This window comes from Danio aesculapii, chromosome 18 (assembly GCF_903798145.1).
Source record: "Danio aesculapii chromosome 18, fDanAes4.1, whole genome shotgun sequence".
Lineage (NCBI taxonomy): Eukaryota > Metazoa > Chordata > Actinopteri > Cypriniformes > Danionidae > Danio > Danio aesculapii.
The window spans coordinates 42,864,920-42,874,690 of NC_079452.1; the positions used below are offsets into that span (position 1 = coordinate 42,864,920).

General features: G+C 35.2%; 2 protein-coding genes across 2 annotated transcripts; both read right to left on the reverse strand.

Moving 5' to 3' along the window:
• Positions 1 to 728: 728 nt before the first annotated feature.
• Positions 729 to 4,151, reverse strand: LOC130245370 (sodium-dependent neutral amino acid transporter B(0)AT2-like). Its single transcript, XM_056478034.1, has 3 exons — positions 4,095 to 4,151; positions 3,483 to 3,510; positions 729 to 2,474 (listed from the first exon to the last, which is right to left on the reverse strand). Exons 1-3 carry the CDS (start codon positions 4,149 to 4,151, stop codon positions 2,083 to 2,085), a joined length of 477 nt encoding a protein of 158 aa, XP_056334009.1. The 3' UTR covers positions 729 to 2,082.
• Positions 4,152 to 5,225: 1,074 nt separating this feature from the next.
• LOC130245371 (sodium-dependent neutral amino acid transporter B(0)AT2-like) lies at positions 5,226 to 8,797 on the reverse strand. Its single transcript, XM_056478035.1, has 4 exons — positions 8,792 to 8,797; positions 8,150 to 8,342; positions 6,070 to 6,229; positions 5,226 to 5,406 (listed from the first exon to the last, which is right to left on the reverse strand). Exons 1-4 carry the CDS (start codon positions 8,795 to 8,797, stop codon positions 5,226 to 5,228), a joined length of 540 nt encoding a protein of 179 aa, XP_056334010.1.
• Between the last annotated feature and the right edge of the window lie 974 nt (positions 8,798 to 9,771).

A 9,771-nucleotide genomic window follows, 5' to 3' on the forward strand; every position in this document is an offset into this window, starting at 1 on the left:
TCAAGAGTTCACACTTAGCTGATGATTGATTATATAAGCTTGTTTGGCATGCTGTCCGAGGAGAGAGCCCTGGGCTCCTTCCCGTCTGCAGGGCGAGAGGGGAGTTTGAGCTCACAGGTAGATCTCGAGAACTCCCCTGCTGTAGTAGCTACTGAACAGATAGTGATTGCTCTTAAGAGATATCTACTTACAAGGAGCATGTCTATGGTGCTGATTTGGATTAGTCAATTAACTTGAGTTGTATGTTTTTGGATGGGTGGGAGGAAACCGGGGAACTCGGGCGAAACCCACGTGACCACAGGGAGAACGTGTAAACTCTGCACAGAAACATCAGCTGGCTTGGTACGGACTACAACCTGTGACGTTCTTGCTGTGAGGCAACAGTGCTAACCACTGGGCCACCGTGCCACCCATCTAGGAAAGGAGTAGGGGGTGGAAGGGGGAGTCTTCATAACGAAGAGAGCTTTTATATAGAACTTAGGGTATTTATAGTGGCTTAGGAATTGTCTGATTGGTGAATCATAAATTGAATAATGCAGGACCAGCTGCAAGCAATCATAAGCACATGATCCTCTCGAAATTAGTTTATAAATAAACTTCACTTAGAGATTCAGGGGTGTTTGTAAGCTGGAGACCTGAAACCGTTTGTGGAGTATTCTCTAAATTAAACGTACATTTAATTGAGATCCTAATTGAGATGGATGGTTTCTATGCAAAATCCCTACATGATGCCCCACAGTTAGATGCCTTAAGATGAGAAATGGCATAAAGCCTTAAAGTCAACCATAGATTTATTATAGTAAAAGTGTTGTAACCATGTGTTTGTTTGTTTTTTAGAATATTGATTGCCAGTTTTATAATGATAGTTTCACTACAAATACCATGGTATGATAACTATGCTTAGTGTGGCACCACCATTGTTTGTTCGCCTTTTATTCAATTTAAGTTTATTTGTATAGTGCTTTTACAAAAAATATTGCTTCAAAGCAGCTTTACAAAAGGTGCACATTATAGCATTATAATCCAAATCAGAAAGGTTAAGGTTATCAGTTACTATAACTCTATTAGTTACTAACAACTTTAATTAACTAATACCTAATAACTTTATCAGTTAAAGTTATTATATATAAACATAGTTGCCCTGCAGTTATATACGTTTACACGGACTTCAGTAAATTAATTATTTGTCTTAATCTGAATAAGATTGGGGGGTTTCGTTTTTAATTATGCTTAATTCAACTGAAGTGAATTTCCCACACTATATGTGCAAAGAAACGACGGTGGATACAAACTTTTAAGTAACAGGCCACCTTTGCAGTCAGATACTATTAGGTTTCATTCGCTTTTCATTTATGCCCCCGCAACAAACTCTGAAATACTTGCTTGAAGCCATTCTCATTTGTTTGTAGTCATACACTTGCCATGTGTGCATCTTGATGCAAAATATAGCGCAAAGTACCACAAAACGGTTCAAATTTATATGTCTGAACTGCAATAACGCAACTAAAATAGGACTACTCATGTCTAAATTCAGTTTCTGTTTAGTTCAATTATGACTTTAGTCAGATTAAAGTAATCCAAAATCATTGTTTACATGGTAGACTCTAAATCAGAGTATTGTCTTAATGATATTAAAATCAGAGTATTGGTGTCCATGTAAACGTACTCACTGATATAGAATGTAGGGGATGTCTATGTGTAGATAGTTAATGACATGTATAAAGTGTATAATATTTTAGAATCAGGCTCTGAAATAAACAAGGTCATATAAAGCGATTTATCGGCCTATATATATCAGTTATCAATGTCGGCCCAAATTTTGATATTATCGGTGAAAACTATTTTTAGTAATAGTAACTATTTGTAATAGTAAATATATGATTTTATAGACCATCATTGGTGTGAACATGTCATAAATCGGTATTTCATTCACGAGGTTTAGAATGACTGTTTCTATAAGTGTGAAAAGCTCTGATCAGGCGATTGACTGTGATTGGGTTACACAAAGATGAAGACGTTTTTTTTACAAAGCAAATGAAGTGACACTGGTCCTCACAGTTACAGATGACCCACCACAGGCTCTCACAAATCAGATTCAGGCATGTCAGGAATGTCAGTAATATTGGGCATTAAGTATCCAGTGCTGCAGCTGCCGTTGAGCTTGGCGTCTGCGGCTGAACCGGGACCGCTCTGCTTTCGGTAGTTGGCCGGCATTGGCGACGGGGCCTCGCTCGGTGTCTTCGTGTTCAGAAGACTTGCGTCATCCTCGTCGTCTTCTCTGGTCCTGCAAGCCGTGTCTTTTATAATGCGCCCTTTTTTATAGGAGACTGTGGACAGGCCTCCGGTGTTCTCGTCGATGATGTTCAGGGACAGCGCAGAATGAAAACCACGGGCACAGGGAGGATAGGCGTGACCACCAGAGAGATGCAGACAGCAAAGACCCCAAGGCGGATAACTGAGAGACTGCTCTGAGCCTGATAACAGATGCAGAAATTGGATTATTCCGGCAAGGGAATAAATCCACTTTAATCCTGTGGTAAAACTTTGTGTTGTAGGCCTTAGAAGCAAACTTGGTTTAAAGAGCCACAGCATTGCCCTCAGTCAGTGTACTGTGAAACTGTTTAAGCATTTTAAAACTGATACTGTAGGAAGATGCACAATTCACTTTATTATCGTTATATTATTGCTGTAGTATTGAATTTTGTATTAGGCATGTTCAAATGATTTCTCATACTGAAGGCTGAAGGTTGAAGGCAAGGGTACATTTTCAACTATTTTTTTTCACTAAAGTAATTAACATTTTAAAATATATTAAAATTTAAAACAGATTTTTAAAAATACTGTGACTATTTTATCACTTTTTTGCTGTATTTTTGATAATTATTTTAAAAATATTTCAATTAAAATATTTCAATTAAAATGCATAAAAAATAAAAATAAATAATATATTATATATATATATATATATATATATATATAATATATATATATATATATATATATATATATATATATATATATTTATATTTATATAAAACAAATAGAAAAGTATTAATAATTTTGTTAAAGAGCCCCTATATGGGTTTTTGAAAAATGAGCTTCCATGCAGTGTGTAACAGCACTAAGTGAATGAAAACATCCAGCAGAGGTTTATAATCTGAAAGTGCACCGTTGTTTAAAACTATTCGATTCTTTAACGAAATAGTCGAACTCAGTGTTGGGTTTGTATCTTTTGCCTGAACGCGTCCGACGTCGATATGGTACATCACCAAATATGTAGTACCGGATCCGGTATAATGTGAATGTGCTTTTTCCCTTCAGACCACTAGCGTAGCGCGGAGGATCACGGGACAGATCATGACACGAAGATGAAGATCACAGACAGATGGAGATTGTGGCTGCACAACAATACCACAGTATGGCCAACCTAGTGCTGTGTTTGTTTCCTGTCATTATTATGATTTTTGGATACAATTACCTACCTGAAATGTGGGACTCGTCGGCCACTTCCTATTAAAAGAACGAGCAGCAAAGACTATTATATATGGGACTTTGACCGGGACTTGTGTCAGTAACTGTTACAGTTCATATGGACCTGTTACTTCTTCCTCCGGATCATAACATGTAAGTGCAATTAAAATTGTTGCCTCAATTTCTGTAGTTTGCTAAATATGTATTTAATTGTTTTTATAAGTTGTAATCACTCTGCGCAGCTTGTAATCGCTTATCTATAATTGATCAGTGCTTGCACTGTATCTCTCAGGTTAAATCTGTATGGGGCTGTTCACATATTGTGTTCAAAACCACATTGAAAACGCGACTCGTGCTTCTTTTACCGATTTAAGTGCCTTTCTGAACCTGCGATCCTCTACTGTTTGCCTTTGCTATGGCCACCATCAGCTGTTCTTACACACGTGATGTGGTCAATTTACAAAATAGTTCAAATAGTTTTGCCACTGTGTGAATTAATACTGAATGTGTGTTGTTGTTATTACTTGGGGTCAGTGTTAAGAGTAGAGTAATATGCTGGTGTTTAACTGCATGCATAATGCATGTCCTGCCATTGGGCTCTCACATACTCTCTGCTACTTCACAGCTGTGTTGGAGTCTTTGGCTAAACCCAGTCGACCAATTACAACAGACTGGGTCATCGGACCAATTACAGCCGACTATCCTCACGCAAAGGAGGGGTTTGAGAACAAATTAATCACTGAACAAGTCATATGGGAGTAGTTGGGTTAATTAGGTAAAAATAAATGCATATTATAAGACAATGAAAGTGTTTTTTGACTTTGCATACATGTCAGCCTTTTGTTGGAGACCCCCGAAACTAAAATATGATCTTTTATAATGCAAATAGGGGCTCTTTAATTGACATAGAATTACTGCTATAAATACTTGTATTTGTTAATGTATTTAATTTAGTTTGAATGCAAGATATACCTGACCTGACTACATGTGCTCCTATATTACTGATCATATTTATTGCATCTCTTATATGTAAAATTGTGCGGAATGACTATATGAAATTACTTTTTCTTTTGGCATGATTAAAAAAGTACTATACTTTTAACATAATAAATGATCAGAAGACCCATCATTATTTAGCATGCAAACAGATATGGAAAACTACTAAATATAACATTCATTCCATTCATACATTTCTAAAAATTAATAGCTGATTAATAGTTAGGTTAATAGTTGAGAACATTTAATCCTTAATACCTTTAATAATATATGTAAAATAAATTAATAATAGAATACTAATATAAGCATTAATTCAAAACAAATCACTGAATTATTATGAAATAATGCACAAATTGGGCAATAATGTGGCATAAATAAGAGTAAAATTGCATGTTTAAAAAAACTATTTTATTGATAAAATCATCAGAGCAAACTGACAAGACATTACTGTAAGCGGTGCAAATGTGTTTGGGTTCTGTTGCTGTATGCTGTAAAGACCTTTGGAATAACCTAAATCATTTGGCAAAATGAATTGAAATTGTAATGTGGCCAGGCCTGTCTAGAACTACTTTAAATATAAGTTCCCAGAATACAATTCATATTTATTAAAAAATTAATTCAAAAAGCTAATTGTCCTTGAATAAAAATATTTTATGTGTGTTTATATATATATATATATATATATATATATATATATATATATATATATATATATATATATATATAAAAATGTTTACCTATATTAAGAATTTTACTTTTCACTTAGCGTCACTCACCAGCTGCTGGTTCCACGCACTGTAGCTAGGAGGCACCAGTCCCAGCTGAATGACGCTTGCGGCCAGGAGCCCCAGCAGCAGCACTGGAGTCACAAACTTCCACATATAGTAATAATAGCGGTACGGTGTAAAACCAAGCATGTCCTTCAGATCCTCAAAGAACCTGAAAACCACAGAAGAGACAAACATGCATCAATCACTACAAATTACATTCAAATTCACTTTCACCAAACTGTAAGGGATAAATTCAACACTACAAAAAAAAGTATTTTCTCAGAATTACTTTAACCAAATAGAGTTTATGCTGTTTTGTTTTCAAGTTTGTCTTGTATTTCTCTCTTTTCTCAGAACTGCAAAATATAACATTGCACTAGATTTGTATTATTATTAATTTTCGGGAGCAGTAACAATGCCATCAAAAATGAGTTTTTACTAGTATAACAAGAAACAAATCACAATATATTGGTTTATTTTGACTTCAAAACACTTTTCTTCACTTTATCTTAGGATATCCTTTTAAATATTAAACTCTCAAATTACATTTTTAACTACGTTTCTGTCAATGTTCAGTCAAAGATGTGTTTATTAGATGATTCATGGACCTGCTTATATTGTTAATTAACTGTGTTAGTAAACCAGTCTGTGTTATTATTATTATTATCATTATTATTATTATGTAATTGTTATTACTTCGTATTACTGTATTTCTATTGTTAGTATGGTAGCACAACAAACATACACAGATAAAAAAACACTCTTAATTTCAATAGGAGGCTCTTTCCACAAGAGGGCGCTATGAGCTTTCTAATAAAGACTGAATTCCTACTTGTCAGTGCCGTAAACCCAGGCCACAGCGATATTCTCCAGCAGAACAACGATGAGGAGAGGCAGAGTGGCTGAATAATCGTCAAACATGGCCACGAAGTAGTTCCCTGATCGCTGGACAAATGTCAAACCAATAAAAAAGGCAAGTACACAGCAGCCAACTGTAAAGAAAGAGCAGAGAGCAGTGTTTGATATACAACGTTATCATATTAGAAACCAAAACAATAAGATGAGTTTTGGAGGAGTTAAGATATTACTCTTTCAATAGCCTACAAAATAAATATAAAGCATAAATTGCGTAATTTTGTTAATATATGATTGGAAATGTTACATTTATCATGAGTGACAGGAATTGCAGCCAATAGAAATATGTGTATCAGTACGCGTCAAGTTTTAGGCTAAAAGTCTGACGAGAACTTTTTGTTTTGTTTGACACGTTTAAGTTATTTTGAGTTAGCCAGGCCTAGCGGTACTTTATTTGTTATTATTTTATTTTGTTTTTCCTATTGAGTCTGTGTACTTTTATATAACTCTTATTATGCTTTTCATATTTTTTTGTACTCACCTGGTATTGTTTTGTATATGTTGTTAATGCATTAATAATAATAATAATATTAATAATAAAAATAAGTCGTTATTTTTTTTCAGACTTGAAATCAGAGTTGGGTAATGTTACTACTTCTAAAAGTAATATAATAAGATTTGTAAGGCTATTTTAATTTAAAAGCAACAATAACATAAAACATATTTTCATAATTCCTTTAGATTTCTTTAGAATTCCTAGAAGATTTAATTTAAACAAATTTAGTTACTTAAAAAATGTGACCCAAGATTGTTATACATTTTTTAAACATAACTTTACCCAACATTAGTTTAATGTACACCAGGGGTGCCCAAACTCGGTCCTGGAGGGCCGGTGTCCTGAAAAGTTTAGTTTGCAGCTAATCAAGGACTAGCTAATCAAGCTCTTGCTAGGCTTTTTAGAAACATCTGTGCAGGTGTGTTGAGCCAATTTGGAGCTAAAATCTGCAGAACAGTGGCCCTCCAGGACCGAGTTTGGACACTCTTGATGTGCACGAAAGCCAAGTGTCCAAACATTCATTCATTTATTTTCCTTCAGCTTAGTTCCTTTATTCATCAGGGGTCGCCACAGTGGAATGAACCACCAATTTATCCAGCATATGTTTTACACAGCGGATGTCCTTCCAGCTGCAACCCGGTACTGGGAAACATCCATACACACTCATTCACACACACACACACACACACAACCCAACACACCACACACACACACACCACACACACACACACACATTCATACACCACAGCTAATTTAGTTTATCCAATTCACCTTTAACGCATGTCTTTGGACTGTTGGGGAAACCGGAGCATGTGCAAGCATTTTAAACGTAATTCGTTAGAATATTTCTAGCTATAAATTTGAAATAAAGTTAATTAAACTATACATTTGAAAATCAGTTTAGCTAGTTTTGACTAATGTCTACAATAGTTAACATGTAATTCTGCAAATATAGTGTATATATAGTTTAATTTATGATTATTTATTATGGTTGATTAGGTTATTTTACATGTTGTATATTTTATGAGCCTAAAGTTATTCGTAAGGGAACGTCCTGTGTAGGTCATTTAAACCACCCTGAAACATTTACTGAACACTATTTTAGGTTACAAAAATATATCATTAGTTGCAAAAATATAACCTAGACAAAGAATGTTACCCTAACATTATTCATTTTCCTTCAGCTTAATCCCTTATTTATCAGGGGTCGCCACAGAGGAATGAACCGCCAACTATTCCAGCATGTTTTAAATATGTTGGATGCCCTTCCAGCTGGAACCCAGTACTAGGAAACACTCTCATTCACACATGCACTCATACGCTACGTCCAATTTAGTTCCCTTATTATCTGGTTTATTAAGGAAAAAAAAACTTGAACCACAAACTAATGTGAACAGAAAATCTAAATCTGTTAAGTGAAGTGTTTGGTGGGATTTATAATGTAAATAAAAGAAAAGATTAATATATGTTTCCATTTATTAATGATTTGTTTTTGACTGACCTGTGAGGTATTCCTTTCGTACTTTAAAGGTGTCCACAATTGGTGTGAGGATGCCCTGGATAGTGCCAAACATGCTGCCCAGCCCCAGATTGACCAGCATTAGGAAGAACATAACAGACCAAAAAGGCGAGGCTGGGAAATGGGTCATGGCTTCAGTAAAGGCGATGAAGGCCAAGCCTGTGCCCTGCACCGCCTGTAAAAGAAAAGGTAAAGCTAAGATTCTAACATATAAACACAAACATACTGATAACATGAGTGGATCTGTTGATTCTGTACTGACTGCTTTATTTTGCCCAAGGGCGCTGCATCTATAATTCAGCATGTTTCAGTGTAAGGGTTAACCACAAAACTAGTAGCCACTGAAACAAAATAGATTTAGAGTAAAAGAAAACACATCAAAGCAAGCAGGAGGAAATGGGACTGTGTTAGAGGAAGCCTCATAGGCTACTTCCTGTGATGGTTTTTGCAAGTGTGTGTGTGTGTGTGTGTGTGTGTGTGTGTGTGTGTGTGTGTGTGTGTGTGTGTGTGTGTGTGTGTGTGTGTGTGTGTGGTTTAATCTGATTATGGCATCACCTCAGTCGACACACACCGCATTTCTTTCAGTTTGTTTCATCATGCAGTGCCACTTGATCTCCCACTAACCTCCATTTATAACAAAACAGTAGAAAAACACTGCCTTCATTACTGGCCACTAAAGTACTTCCTCTGGATGTGGTTAAATTTAGGTCTGAATCTTTTGATTTTTAAGCAGTTAATCTGTGTTTATCGTTTGATTGCTTTTAATGGACAATAAATAAATGGATTGTTCCCTGTCAGCTTGACCAGAGACACTGGCTACAATTGTTGATTTTGTACCTTTTTTTTGTGAAAAAAGACAAATAGTGATGAAAGCCCTTTTTAAATGCCAAATTAGAAGGGGCTAAAAGTGACTTGAGATGATGTAATTTTTTGCACAGAGATAAATAGGTCTGTTTACTTATAGAGATCTGTTTACTTTAGCAATCTTTGTTTCATTGAATGCCAAAAGTGACAGTTTAAAATGAGGAGAAATTCAGATTTTCTTTTGTTGACCTTTGCATGCCTTTAATGTACAATATGTATTAAAGATATCTGAATAACCCTTTAGTTTTTGGTTTTAACAAGCTTTTCTTTTGATATTTTATGGGTAATTAATTTTGATAGACCTTTATGGTTATAGTCCACAGATTTTAATATGGCTACACTTGTACATGAGTAAGTAAAATTGTAAACATTTTTAGTAGTAAAAAACAAGCATGTTCATACGGCTGATAATATATGCCCATATTTTATTGAAAAAAGAAAATGTGGCTCACTTTGCATACAGCTGATACTTATATTATACTTATTATATTACACAAGTATGCCTGAAGAATAAATAATTTTTTTTATTAGAAATGAATAAAAGTACTAATATAGTGACCTCAAACTCATGCATTCATTCATTTTTGGCTTGGTCCCTTTATTAAACAGGGGTCGCCACAGCGGAATGAACCACCAACTTATCCAGCAAATGTTTCACGCAGCGGATGCCCTTCCAGCTGCAACCCAACACTGGGAAACACCCACACACTCCTGCACACATTTACATACACTACAGCCAA

Bases quoted from the DNA above. Each gene is read 5' to 3' on its own strand.
- LOC130245370 (XM_056478034.1), bottom strand. From the start codon at position 4,151: ATGACCCAGTCTGTTGTAATTGGTCGACTGGGTTTAGCCAAAGACTCC. The intron at 3,511-4,094 runs GTGAAGTAGCAG...TTCTTTTAATAG, and splicing joins CCAAAGACTCCAACACAGCT to GAAGTGGCCGACGAGTCCCA. The intron at 2,475-3,482 runs GTAGGTAATTGT...ATCTGTTATCAG, and splicing joins CGACGAGTCCCACATTTCAG to GCTCAGAGCAGTCTCTCAGT.
- LOC130245371 (XM_056478035.1), bottom strand. The intron at 6,230-8,149 runs GTCAGTCAAAAA...CTTTCTTTACAG, and splicing joins ACGAAAGGAATACCTCACAG to TTGGCTGCTGTGTACTTGCC. The intron at 5,407-6,069 runs GTAGGAATTCAG...TGTGGTTTTCAG, and splicing joins TGGGTTTACGGCACTGACAA to GTTCTTTGAGGATCTGAAGG.